The sequence below is a fragment of the Chlorocebus sabaeus genome, chromosome 21 (assembly GCF_047675955.1).
Source record: "Chlorocebus sabaeus isolate Y175 chromosome 21, mChlSab1.0.hap1, whole genome shotgun sequence".
Taxonomy (NCBI): domain Eukaryota; kingdom Metazoa; phylum Chordata; class Mammalia; order Primates; family Cercopithecidae; genus Chlorocebus; species Chlorocebus sabaeus.
The window spans coordinates 105124995-105138771 of record NC_132924.1 but is presented as its reverse complement, the minus strand read 5'-3'; the positions used below and the strand labels follow the sequence as shown (position 1 = coordinate 105138771).

The 13777-nt window shown below is 49.6% G+C and overlaps 1 protein-coding gene across 1 annotated transcript in view; it reads left to right on the top strand.

The window, feature by feature from the left end:
• Positions 1-12395, top strand: part of PLXNA4 (plexin A4) — a 449849-nt gene extending 437454 nt beyond the window's left edge. Inside the window, exons 31-32 of the mRNA XM_007982959.3 lie at positions 2277-2427; positions 4762-12395. Of these exons, the coding sequence (XP_007981150.1) occupies positions 2277-2427; positions 4762-4857 (247 nt within the window). The 3' untranslated portion in view covers positions 4858-12395. The remainder of the gene's footprint in view (positions 1-2276; positions 2428-4761) is intronic.
• The last annotated feature ends 1382 nt before the right edge of the window (positions 12396-13777 follow it).

The following is a 13777-nucleotide window of genomic DNA, read 5'->3' as shown; positions in this document are numbered from 1 at the left end:
GGCAGCAAGAAGGTCCCTGGCACTGTTTGCAAAAAGCCTGACAGAGCCGCCTGCCTACTGTGATAGGTTCCACAGCTGGTGAGAGAAATAACAGGAGTCTTTGCTTTTGGTGACAGTTATGTCCTTTCCACGGGAACCTGGGTTTTTCACCTAGTCAGAGGCTCTGATTGTGTACAGGTGACAGAGTATACCTGTCTGGTGGAAGCTTGGAACTCAGCTGAGTTACCAGAGTTGCATGGCTGGCTGCTGGCCATGGTACCAAAAGTGAGTGAGGTTATTTGTTCACACTTTTTACCAATACAGCCTGTGAAGATAGCCCTTTACTTGACAAACATATCTTGCTTGGTAGACATGGGATCCCTAAGGGGACAGTGACACAAATCTCCTTGGGAATGGCAAGGTTGGGAGCTACTACTGAAATCTCTGGTCTCCCACTATAAAATGGAACATTGGCATTTATTGCATTCCAGAAATGGTGACAGTGAATCGAGTCTCGCTGTAATTGTATACCTGGAATGTCATTAAATTACTCAGAGCCCTGTGTCCTGAGGTACCTGAGGATGTGTTTTGGGGCAGGTGATAGGCCTTGAAGAGAACAGGCTCTTCTGGGGATGGGGCAAAGAAAGCAAAATGAAACAGGAAGGGGTACTGGGCCCTGGGGGTTCTGAAGGTGGAAGAGGGGCAGGGAATGGAAGAAGATGTGAAGGATGGAAATCCAAATGAGATGGGGACAGGGCAGCCTCTCTGAGTAGCCAGGCTGCTCTGAGAAAGGCCATGTTATTACACCCTTGGCCTTGTTGCCTGTCTCAGGCTCCTGCCCAACCAAAATGCTGCCAGTTCAACAAAGCAGTTGGCAAAATGTCTGGTATGTGGCCAGGGGAGTCCCTTCTGACCAGCCCCTTCCCTTGCCAGGGAGCACAGCTGTCATCTTCCTTCTGCCTCCCCATTTTTCAGACAGAACAACAGATCTGCAATCCCAGTACCACTCAGAGCAGGGTAAGCCATTCCAGCCCTCACTAGCCCAGGGATGATGCTGTGGGGCAAATTGAGCTGTCATTCCATTGCAGGCCCTTGAGCTGATGACTGGGACAGTACAGAAAACCATCTCTGCCAGTCTTCACCCACCTCCTGGGCACTGATGGGAACAGTTGGAGGTCAGGGAAACAGCACAAGACTGATGGGGTCCAGGTTGGAGAAGTGAAGGATAGGGCTGGGGTACAGGGGGAGACTGTCCCAGAGCCTCTGACCAAGATTCGAGTTCTGAGAACTCCCAGGGTCTGTCACTGTCACCAATGCTTGTGCAACCCTGAGAGTGAGTGTCTTTCCTTAAACTTGGTGCCTAGGTGCCTTGCTTGATGCACTCTAATCCCTGCCCTGGAGACTGTCCTCCCCCATCCCCTCTGATCCCAGGTTTCAGGTTTACTTTCTCCAGCATGGCAGCCACAGGGACTTGGCATGGGCTGGATTGGGCTAGGCTGAGCCGGGCCACCACAGGGCTTTGAGGTTTATGATGCCCCCCGTCATTGTAGTTACCTCTTCTCTTTTATGCAGTCCACAAGCCCAAAAGTGCATAGGAGAGGGTGAGAAGTGGCTGTCTGGGAGCACTGAGGCCTTTCAGTTCCTCATTAAGAAACTGCACAACTCCCCTCTGGCGGGGGAGTTGGGGTTTGGTGCATAAAATGTCAAATTGCAGAAATTAAAAATGTAAATGCTGGCATCTAATTAACCAATTGACAGCAGTGCACAGCTGCAAGTGACAGTGACTGATTGCCTTCCGCCAGTCTCTCCCCTAGCAGCCTCAGCGCTGCCTCCTCCCATTGAACCCCCAGAGAGCAGAGGACGTCAGAGAAGAGCAACCGCTCGGAAGAGCCTTCGGGCCCTGCTGGAGGAGATCCCTTGCATCTGTGGAAGGGGCGTTAGAGAAACTCAAGACAGTCTAGACCTCTCTGTGTGGTAGCTGAGAGCAAAGAGCATGCCCGAGGTTGGGCCCCTCTGGCTCTCGGTTCCTCTCCTGTCTGCCCTTAGACAACGTCTTGGCCACTCCCCAAATCCCTTCCCTCTATGCCTCCTGCATCCAGAGCTGTAGAGGGCTCTTCCTGGTTTGGACCCAGCAACCCAGATGAGAGAGAGACCACAGTGGTCCCCAGATGGTCACAGTGCAGGTATCCACTACCTGGAGTGCACGCTGAGCTCATGGCCCCAGACACGGTGCTGGAGCATCCATCTCTCCTCCAAATGCATGACTCCAGCTTCTCCCTACTTCCATCCCTCCGCAGGTATTACTCTGACATAGGGAAGATGCCAGCCATCAGCGACCAAGACATGAACGCGTACCTGGCTGAGCAGTCCCGGATGCACATGAATGAATTCAACACCATGAGTGCACTCTCAGAGATCTTCTCCTATGTGGGCAAATACAGCGAAGAGGTAAGCTTTGCCCTGCTCCAGGCCCATTGGGATGGAAGGAGGCAGAGAATGAAGACAACCCTGCATGCCTCCATGTAAGAGAACATTGCCACAGACACCTCCACCTCTGCTGGGGGAACTACCACTGAGGAGTTGGGGCTGTGTTCCAAAGGCTGGAATGCTAGAAAGCCTCCATCCCATAAATTCTGCATTCATCCCTGTGCTTCTTAGATACATAAATAAGTACCTATTTCTTTTATATTGTCTTTTTTAATTCTTATTTTCTCTCCAGTATTTCTTCTTTTTTATGTTTTCCACATCTCTCTGTGATCTAACTCTCTTTAAACAGGCACCTCCCCACTCCTATGGGCAGGCTATATGGAATGGCATGATATGGTATGATATGGTGTAGACTCAAATAGGAACAGAATAGACTAGAAATGAAACAGAAGTGAGTCAAAACAGAATGGAATAGAATAGAAGAGAATAGGATGGAATAGAATAGAATAGAACAGAACAGAACAGAACAGAAGAAATATAATGTGTTTTTCATTGTTGTGTTCCCTCACTGGAAAATCCCACCTGGGGTCATTGCCACTATAGACAAGGCCTTCTTTCTGGCCAGTGCCATGGTGCTATGGGAGTTTTCTTGGCTATGCATGGGGTCAGGAGCAGCTTGGAGAGAGAGGCACTTCAGACATCTTCTGGTCAGCCCAGGAAACCCAGGAAGGGAGCAGCCCAGGAAGACACAGGCATATTCAGGGGCATACACAGCACCGCTGGGTAAGAGGAGGCCTGTCTTCCTGGGCTTCTAGTTAGCTCTTTGCCCTGGGCCTGGCCATCCTTGGAATCCAAATTCCCTGCATCTGAGCAGCAGCATAGCCACCTTCTCTGAGTGGAGGGTAGGAAGCTCGTGCCCCGAGTTCTCTATCTCCTCCCATCCTCATTACTTAAGAAGAGTCCAGGAACCCCTGGTGAAAGAAGCAGACCCAGCAGGCCCAGGGCCTGGAGTCCTGCAGGGCATGAACAGCCTAATTCCGTGGCCCTTAAGTCATGGGAAAGCCAGTGCTGACTCCATTAGGGGAGGGACCCTGATGGCAGTCTGCAGCTGAGTACTGGGCTGGGACAGAGTTTTCCCCTGTCTGTAGCAATGCAACGTAATAAGGATGCTGTAGTGTGCAGCAGTGTAAGCTTCCAACCGTCTCATCTCAGAAAGGATTCTCTGTTAGTCTGCAAGTACAACTGTCTACCTTGGTGTTTAACCCATCTTTATGAAATGATGGTGTGTACAAATGACAGTTTTTGGCCAGCTCTATCTTGCCTCCCCAACTAAAGAAACATTAACTGGGTCATGAAATCCAAAGCCCTGGGTGCCTCCCTTGAGCCTTCAGCCTCCTTCTCATCCCCTTACCCTCCCTTCTTATCCCTGCCCCCTCAAACAGCAACATCAGTAGGTTCCACCCAATCATCTAGTGCCTCTCGCAGGGCAGGCCTTGTGTTGAGGGTGCTCACAGATATTATCTGACATCCTGTCCCCTGGAGGTGGATTAGTCGTTCCTACATTAACAGTTGAGGACGTTGAGTGTTCAGACAGGTTACCTGTTTGGCCTCAGATCACCCAGCTAGAAACTGGCAGAGCCTTTACTCAATCCCTCATCTCCTGAGTCTGAGTAAAATTCTGACACATTTTTCATTATGGGCCACAGTTGTTGGCTGTCATTGTCCTCTGCTAACTGCCTGCCCTCAGAAAAGGCTTTGGTAGACATTATCCATTAGGTGTTAATGGCCAGGAAAGCTTGTAGTCTTACTCTTCTAGTGATATTTGTTTTTTAACAGGCAAAGTAAAAACAAATGACTTTCTAAATGTAGAATCTGGGGCCCCAGGGAGCTGATGGGGAGGATTTTTTATTTCTGTGGGAGGAAGGGTGGGATGTCTTAACATCCATGAAATCACATTCCGGCTCCATGCTGAGCACTACACATTTCCATGGGCTATGGAACTAGCTGCTGTCTAACCTGCAGGTAGCTGCAGCAACTCGGCACAGGCGTCTTCAGCAGAGTTTCTGCCCTCTGTCTACCATCTTTTGTAGCCAGTAGAATGCACAGTCATTCAGACATGACCATGTGTGCTGGCATCCTGTGCACCCTGCCCTGCTGATGCCCACATGCTGTGCCTGCCACACCTTCCTGCCTGTGCTGCCCAGGCCTCCTCCTACCCAGCAGTGTCCAGTGTGCCCCTGCACGTGCCTGTGGCTTCCTGGGCTTCTGACCACATCCATACCATCTTTGTGCCTCCTGAGAACACAGACCTATACAGACGAACAAGTAACCTCCCCGTTCTTGGCCCTTCCGCAGATCCTTGGACCTCTGGACCACGACGACCAGTGTGGGAAGCAGAAACTGGCCTACAAACTAGAACAAGTCATAACCCTCATGAGCTTAGACAGCTGAGAACCGTCCTTCCAGGGCCACCCTGGAGGGGGACACACCAAGCCGTGCCTCAGTCTAGATTATCATCTTTACCAAGTGCAAGTTCCGACTGGCATCAGCAGCATCCCCTGAGCAGCGCTGTTTCTTTCTCTCTCTCTCTCTCTGCCTCTTTCTGTTTCTCCCTCCTTCCTGGATCTCTTCTCTTCCAGTTGCTCTGCCAATACAATTGGACCAAGCCACTGACCCTCAGTTAGTCCAAGAATGGCCAGGCCCATGGCAAGGGAACTGACCAGAAGATGTCAGAGGGGCCTCTCCCCCAGCTGCTCCTGACCCTGTGCATGTCAGCAGCAGGATGAGGAGCCAAGGACAGGGGACATATCTGTGCCGCTACTTCGCCTTCCACTTTGGCAGCCGCCGCTTCGATCTGAGCCTTGGCCTAGAGAAGAGGCAAGGAAGTAGTTCAGTGTTATCTTCATTGGGAAGACATCGCCTGGCTCTCCGTTCCCACAGTTCCATCTCCAGTGGTTCAGCTAGTGGTCTGATCACTTTGCAGCTGTGAGAAGAAAAGCCACACCTCCTGCATGTGGCTGGAGCAGGACATGTGTGAGCAGCTGGGAGGTGCTCCTTGAGGCTCCCTCTCCCTCGCTGGGATGGTGTCCAGAGGCTTCCGGTCCTCTTCCAGGTCTCTAGAGGGACCTGCCTGCCCCGCCTGCTCCCCTGCCAGTAGAATGCCAGGCAGGAGAAAGAATAGCAGTTACATTCCACCATGGAGATGCTCCTAACCTTTTCATCTGAATCCTAGCAGCAGAAATGTAACACAGTGGGGGATAAAAGGAAAGAGTTGCATCTACCCTGGAAGCAGAATTTGTTGTTTTCCATTTACCCCCAAATTCAAATGAGTCACAATCATAATCATAGGTCTAGTCCATTACCAGAGCCCTCAGTGCTGTCAAGAGAAAGCATCTATCTCCACCCTCCTTTGTCACCCTTCATCAAGGGCCAACGTGAAATGCAGAGTGCATCTAGGAGATTCTACCTCCAGCCATCTCCATGGCTCCATCCCCACCATCCTTCCTGAGAACTCCATAGACAGCTGGGGCCAACAGCCTAGTCCCTGTTCCCTCTGCAGAATCTGGTGCCATTGCTATGCAGATGACTTTGTCACTGGGCTGTCCAGACCTCTTTGGGAATGATTTCATCAACATCTCAGCTGTCTCTTTCATCATTCTCCTTCCTCATCTCCTCAGCAGTCATCCTTGAAAGAAACAGACTTAAGCACAGCCTCACAGAGACCACCCAAAATGCCAGCCAACCTCAGCCTCCAGCTTGTCAGGTCTGGGAGGGACAAAGAATCAAGCTGATGGGCCTGGCTGGAATTGAGAAGAGGGACATCCAAATGACCTTGGCCTTGGCATCCATCTCCCCATCTGTTCTTACATCTACAGATGCACGATTTTAGCCAGGCAGGCAAATGTGTGCCTAGAAATGGATACTAGGTAAGCTAGAGGATATGGGGAGAAATGGTCTCATGGAGGGTTTTAGGAACCTTTCATCGTAAGGAGACCTTAGGTGCTGTCTGGTCCGGTCTCCCACCCTAAGCAGGAGTCTCTGTTGGCACCTCTGCTCTGGAGTTGTTCACCACTATGGGAGACAGACAAGGAGAAACATCATCTTAGGTGAGGTTAAGGAGAAGGATTCACAGTCTTGCCTTCACTCCCCAAACATCAGACATCATTCCTTGTCACCCACTCAGAATGAGCCCCACTTGGGGAAGAAACCACACCATCTCCAGCAAAGTCCATGGAGCATCCGGTACTTTTACGAACAGTTGCCCCTTTGGATATGAATATGTGCACATGTGTGTGAGCGCATGTGCATGCGTGTGTGTCTGCCCCAGGTGTAGGCAGAAAGCGCAAAAGGATTCCTTGTCCTTTGTAGGAGGATTTTTGGTGTTCCCCTTCTCTTTCCCCTTGCTCATCCATTCATCCTGCAGCTTCAGGACATTTCAACCCTTGCTTTCTATGCTGAGAACTGATGGGTGGAAGGAGAGGTCACTTGTCCATAGGAAATCAGGGTGGTCACCTGCTGAGGCCTGGACCTTGGCACAGGGCATCATGTGACACCGCAAAGGACAGATGGTGGAAAAGACACGAGCAACCTAACGGAAAGAGGAAAATGGGAAACAATGCATTGGAAGAGGAAGAAAAAAAAAATAACCAAAGGTTTTGGCAAGTGCAGTACCAGGTGGAGAAGCTTGGATTTTTCTATCTTTGATCATTTTATTCCCTCCCAAGAAGTTATGGGACCTGGAAGGCCAGAAAGGGTGCATGTGGAAGACGGTCTGAGGAAGTACCTCGGTCACTAAAATATTTTTGCACATTTGAAGGGTTGGGGAGGAAAGAGACACGAACATATTTAACACAGATTTGCTGGATGGAAGCTGCGTGTGTGAGCGTGTGTATGAGTGTTTTTTTTTTTTTTTTTTGCACAGTTGAGAAAAAAGCAGAAAAAAAAAAAAAAGACTCATAATGGTTCTGCTGAAGCTTTTATTTTTTACCGGATGATTATTGTTGTTTGTTACTTTCGCGGTACAGGACTTTATTTTTTTCCATGTTTTTGTTATAAGAAAACCTTCAAACACCTCAGAGAACTAGAAAGGTTAGGAAGAAAGAGGAGACAAGGACAGACAAGTTTTCTGGCTGTCCCCATTTCTCCTGGGGAGGGGTTTGGGGCCGGTTTGACTTTAATTGGTGGGTGGGTTGTTTCTGTCGCTCTGTTTGCTGCAGTCCCCGTGGCCTGCTTGGGGACTGAGAAATCCAAGCCAGGTATCCAGAGCCACAGCCCATCTTGCTTATAAAAATTATGTTTTCTTTTGCTGTTTGTTTTCCATTTCTTCCATTTGGATTCTTGTGCACATGTGATATGTTTAAAAGCAAAGACAGGCAACATTGTCAAAAAGCTGTCCTTGCCCCCCCCCTCCAATCCCCCACCCAAACCTATTTTCCAAACTCCCCCAGGGATCTTCCTCCCCATCATGGCAGAGCAAATATCCAGGGGCTGCCCAGGTGGCTTGCAGGCTCCCAGAGAAAGGAATTGGGCCAACTTGGTCCTGTGGGATGGAGGCCCCCTCACAGCCTCCCTCTAGGCAAAGTTAATTTGTTGAGTCTTAGGCAGAGAGAAGGCGAGAAAAGGCCATCTTCCTCACCTTTCCCTCCACCTCACCCCCTGTACCCTCCCAGGGAAAAAGGTACCAGACTGAGTCATCAAAATCACTGACAAAGTTTAGGTGGGGATTTTGCATGTTGGAGAGAGAAGGGCTTAAGGTAGCAGGGAAGGAGGGGGCTTTGTGGGGTCCTAAATTTTAAGGAATAAGTAGAGGAAGACAAGAAAGAGAGCTGTAGGCTGGTCATTTATCCTGGGCACGAGTCCCCCAGATGTAGCTTTTGCCCATTCTTTGTCCTTCCCCATAAGGAGAGAGCCTGACAGTTCTTGGTAGCTGCAAATAATAGTGCCACTAAGTGAAGGCGGCCATCGTGCCAGTTACTTCCTCAGGAAAATATTTTCTTGCCTTCTTTCAATATGGTTTTAAATTTGGGGACAGAGGATAACCCAAGTGTCCCACAGGCCAAGGTACATTCCAATGGCAGCATGACCCCTGCACCCAAAGTCAGCCCCTAGAGCCTCCCCCTTGTGCACCCACAGCCTGGTAAGTGAGCTTAGGTGCTTGCAAGGAGCTACGGGTGAAAGATAAGTCATTTTAAATAAACCCCAAAGTTTGAGGCAGACTGTCCGGGACTGTTCCTAGGAAGAAGCAGGAGTTACCCACAGGAAAGGTCTCTGACCTGGTCCCCTCAGGCCCAGCTACCTGCGCCCACCAGGAGTGAAGGTTGATGTACTGGCCCAGCATCTCCACCTCCCCCACGCAACCAGGTCCCCGGTACCCGTGTCTCCCGTTTCATGTCTGGCTTCTGCCTGTGCTCCTCCTGCCACGAGCATCCTTCCTGTGCCTCCCCATTCCACCCTGTCTCTCCTGCACACATAGCCTCTGTCCCAGGGCCATTTATCCACTTGAGTACAGGAGCTGCTCAGACCTCTCAGCCCAGCCCTCTGTGACTGCCCCAGCCCCATCCCACCCTGCCCAGAGCTGCCTTCCTGGCTTTGGTGGGGGGGGCTCCCTCATCTGGTCAAGGCCCTATGGGTCCCCATCTGAGGATCCACAAGTAATGACTTCCCAAATGACCTCCACTGCAAGAGGCATCCTCACCACTGTTTCCAGAGCTGTGAACGATGCTGTGATGAACCCAGGTCTCAGCACCACCCTCTGTGACCTAAAAAGAAAAGCTCAATTTCCATCTGTCATCTTTCCCAGGACCAAGGGGACACAGTAATAGTAATGTGAAGTCAAATACTTAACCGAGCGTAGGGCCAGTATAATCAATCAAGGACAAACCTCCCACCTCACAGACAGCTGAGCAGTGAGGGAAAGACAGACACAGGTAGGAAGGTGCTCTGCAAGCATAAGGCCCAGAGGTGCTCCTCTCCGGGAACTTCCCCTGCTCCTTCCAGGAACAGTGAACCCAGTGAGCAGCCCCAGCCAACTCTTCAAGGCCATCAAGGGGTCTTTCTGTGAATAACTCACCTCCAGGAGCTCAGCTGACCCCCAGAGAAGACCCACCCCAGGCAGCTCAGTGCCCTGGCTTCTCCCCACACCCCAAATTCCCCCAGCCATCCCTCCTGGTCCTCGTCTACATCAAGGGCCTCTTCCCCTCTTCCTGCCAGCTCTCAGGACAGGTGACTGGGAGGCCTTGACCCCTCAGACTCTTCCTTTAAAAAACAAAACTGTGGGCCATTTATTTAGGATTTTGGAGTAGTTTGGTTTTTGTTTGTATATTTTAAGAGTTTGAGAGTAAGAAGGGAGCCCTGCTATGGATGTTAAGTCCAAATTACTTGGTTGGTGGGAGCAAAACCCATGACTTACAAGGGGATGAGGAGAACCTCAGAGGACAGGAAGAGCCTCCCGCACTAAAGAAAAGAAAAAAAAATGGGTCAGGACATTCCCTGGATGAGGACAATGCTAGGGGTGGCATCTCGCATGGCTGCTGCTATTCCTGGTGCTTCCCCACACTTTTGACAGATGGAGTCCTTCTCCTCCCTCCTCCCGCCACCTCACCCTACAGGCATTCTCTATATAGGAAACAAGAGCCTTGTTTTACTGAATGGGGGACTGAGACACAGCCCCAGTTAACACTGACACAGCTCTCGAGAGAGGCTGGGACACTCTGCAAACCTCTCCTCATGGTGCTGAGGGTGGCATGCTCTCGACAGGAAACCTAAATGACCACTCCTCTCACTTGGAAGGTAATCCACTGTAGTAAAAGTTTCAGACATGCAAGAGAGAGGTTTTTTAATACTATAAATTTTTGCTCCCCCATAAAATTATTTTTTTATTAGAGGGAGTATCCAAGTTGTAAAAATACATAGAATTTTTGGGTTGTAAAATAAATACATACTCATTAGGATCCCAATTAAATTCCTTGAGTAGACTGGTGACTACCAGAAAGCAAAGCAAAATTAAACAAAATGAAACAAAATCCTTCATATACAAAAAGAACTTTCTGTTTGTATTGGCAGAGGTAGTGAGGTAGGCTGAAAATCCTGGGTTGGGGGAGCCTCACCCCCTTTGATGTCTATGCTTGGCTCTCTGGGCTGCCCCTGGTACTACTGAATCCTATACATCTCTTATTAGCTATCCTCAGACTTTAGGGAGGCTCTGTTAGGGATGGGTCATGGGAAGACCCAAGTTTTCCCTCTGCCAGGATTGCAAAAGTAAGTAGAGTTGGTCTATGCAGCTCATCTTCCACCAGTTTCTTTATGTGGAATTAGAACGCCCTTTGTTAGTATCTTTGATCTTTTGACTCAAGCACATTTTGGAAGGGCTCCCTTACAAGAGTAGAATTTAAAACAGAGGATACAGTTAAAGAGCAACCCAAAGGGCACTTAAGAAACTGAGACCACTTCACCAAACAGGACTAAGGAACGCTTTCGCGCACAGAGGTCAGTCGCAATCCAGGCACAGGATGAAGATGGGATACACCTGCTCATCTTCTTGCCTCCTTCCCTCTCCCTCCCCGACGTTCTCGTTAGCTTGTTGGCTTGCTAGACCTTCTGTTCTTTAAAATGAAAAGCTAGCTTACCTCAAATAATCTTGTTTCCATTTGGAAACCAATGATTTTGTGTTTTAGAACGGACGGCCCGCCCCTCACCACTCCCTACCTTGGCCTGGTGTCCTTGAGACATGCCGTCTTTGCTTAGTCGTGTGTTAGCTGCTTTGAGCAGGAACAAGGCCCCCAGGCCCCGAGGTGGGAAGGAAGGATTGGATGCTGCTGCCTTCCTCCTCACTTTAGCATGTAGGGGCCAGTCCATCTCTTCCAGCAGGGTCCTGCCGAGTTACCGTAGAAACCAGCAACTCCAGGGTACCGCAACAGACAATGGCTCAGTGAGCCGACATGGCGGGGTGATGCAGGGGTTTTGGCCCGGCCAGATGACCCAGAGTTGAGCTTCAAATGCTAGAGGAGAAGGGAAGAAACAGGATGGATGGGTGGTTTAAGGAACCGGCAGGAGTCTGAGTCACATAGAGAAGATGTTGAAGGAGTTAGGACAGGTTATCTCTGTTCCAGTCACCCCCTTCCAGTCCCATCCCACTTCTGTTTCAAACTAAAGCTCCCACCTCGAACACTGGCCCTTTGTTAGAACAGAGCAAAACATATCTTTAGACAACAGTGTTAAAATGAGCCTCAAATATATGTGGATGAGATCTCTAAGAAGAGGGTCTTCTGGTTTTGATTTTTAAAGAAGAGTATCCTAGTAAGATATTAAAAAAAAAAAGATTTAAAAAAGTTTTTAAAAAGGAAACCTATGCTATTTAAATTGGAGCCCAGTTGTAACTTGGTAAAGGCAAGCTTCTGTACCTTTGTTATAATTAATTGTATACCTGTGTATGTAAATATAAGGCATTCCTATTTTGCAGTTCAGAACAAAAATAAAACTTATTTGTAATATAGAATAAAGTTTATTAAAAAATAATAAAAATGCAGTTTGGGATTTTGGGTCCTTCTCTATGTGACTGGCTGGGAGGGGCTGCAGGAGAAGGCTGGCTATACGATGGCAACAGCTTCCAGCGTGCAGACACATGTCTGGCACCTTCTCTCTGCAGTTGTGTGACATCTAAACTCAACCACCAGAGATGCGTCCTTCTACTTAAGACTGTTCTCAGTTGCAAGGCAGCCATCCCGAGGTGGCAACACTTCAAGCCAGGGACAGTAAACATGTTACTAGTCAGTGCTGTCAGGAGACAACGCTTTCCTACGCAGCCCAGTCAGTCCCAGAATCCCTCTCAACACAGCCCTCCAGGAACTTGCTACTTGCCCATTTGAGTTCGCTCTGGGGATGACACAAGCATTGCCATCTCTGCTTCAGGTCTTCCTGGCAAGCGACACCTTTGTGACCAATGATTCTATCAGCCCCCACTTCCCCTGGTATGTTGATGGAGAGTGAAGATCTTGAATCCAACGGTGTTCCTGGGGTAGAGTGGGTTAGGGAGAAAAAGAGAATGAAAAGGGTGGCAGTGAGGAGGGCCAGAGGGAAGGGGCCCATGCTGCTGCCTGCCTTGCACGCCCATCTAAGGCCCACGCTGCTCAGAGGTGGGGGGCAGGGAGCCAGTGCAGCTGGCATGACACAGAGAGCTCTGGCCCAGGAACTAGGACCTCTGCAGGTTCTGCTGTTGGCTCACCTGGCCACCTTGGGCAGATCTGTCCACGTTTTAAGCCTCGGGTCAGCAGGTGGAGGACAGTGGGCTGAATGACTCCATGAATATTCCAGCGTCCTTCTTATTCAAAGGGAAAGCCATGAGAGAAGCGAATCAGGAGAGAAGCAGGATAAAGAACAGGAGGCAGAAACATGGAAAGGGGAAGACTCAGGAGGGAAGCAAGAAAGGAAGGAGGAGTGTGGGGTGGGGACAAGGGGGAGGGGTGAGGCAGATGCTAGGACACAAATGCTGATGAAACTTCAGGCAAATTCCACCCTCCTGCCTCCCTGCTGCCCCCACCCACCAACCCACCCATAGGCCCCTCCAGCCTTCACACCCTGAGATGTGCATGGGGAAGAGTTCACCCAGGATGGGACCCCTGGAGGGCACAGAGAGAAGGGTCAGGAAGTGGCCTGGGGAATGTCCACAAGGGTCCTTCCTGGCCTTGCTCTCAGCACTGTCCCACCTTCCAGAGGCGATTTCTTCTGAGATACGAGGGAGCTCCTGAGGAGAGAGCATCCCTCAGTCTGAGATGGAGAATCCACGGCCTCTGGAGGCACCATCAGCATGGCCGGCCACAGGACGATGTACAGCGTGGAGTGACTGTCGAATGGATGGGGCACCTGTGAGGGAAAACCGAGGTCCCTCAAGACCTAGAACAAACCAAATGGATTGAAATCAACCAGAGTGGTAGTTTTTTTGTTTTGCTTTGTTTTGTTTTGTTTTGTTTTTGTTTTTGTTTTTTGTTTTTTTCTTAGTAGATCAGGCTTACAAGGAAAGTATAGTTCAGGAACAGGAAGGAGATGTTTTTCCCTTCTCCTAAATAAAGACTCAGATTGGGTGGGGACAGTGATGTCACTCTGAAGGTGCACATTGAGACTGAACAACGAAGTTTCCACCAGGGCCTCAGATTCCCTTACCTATCTGAGCTCAAACTTTGTCAGAACCAACCACCATGACCTTGAGCAGGCTGCTTCTCTTGTATTTTGTTTACTTAGCCGCAAAATAAAGATGGTTCTACTTGTACTACAAAGCCCAGAAGATTGGGGCAGGTCGATTTAGACAACTGAAATGAAAAAGACCCCATGTGCTATGAAGGCTCATACATGCATGCAGTGTTATTATTAGTCATACAAA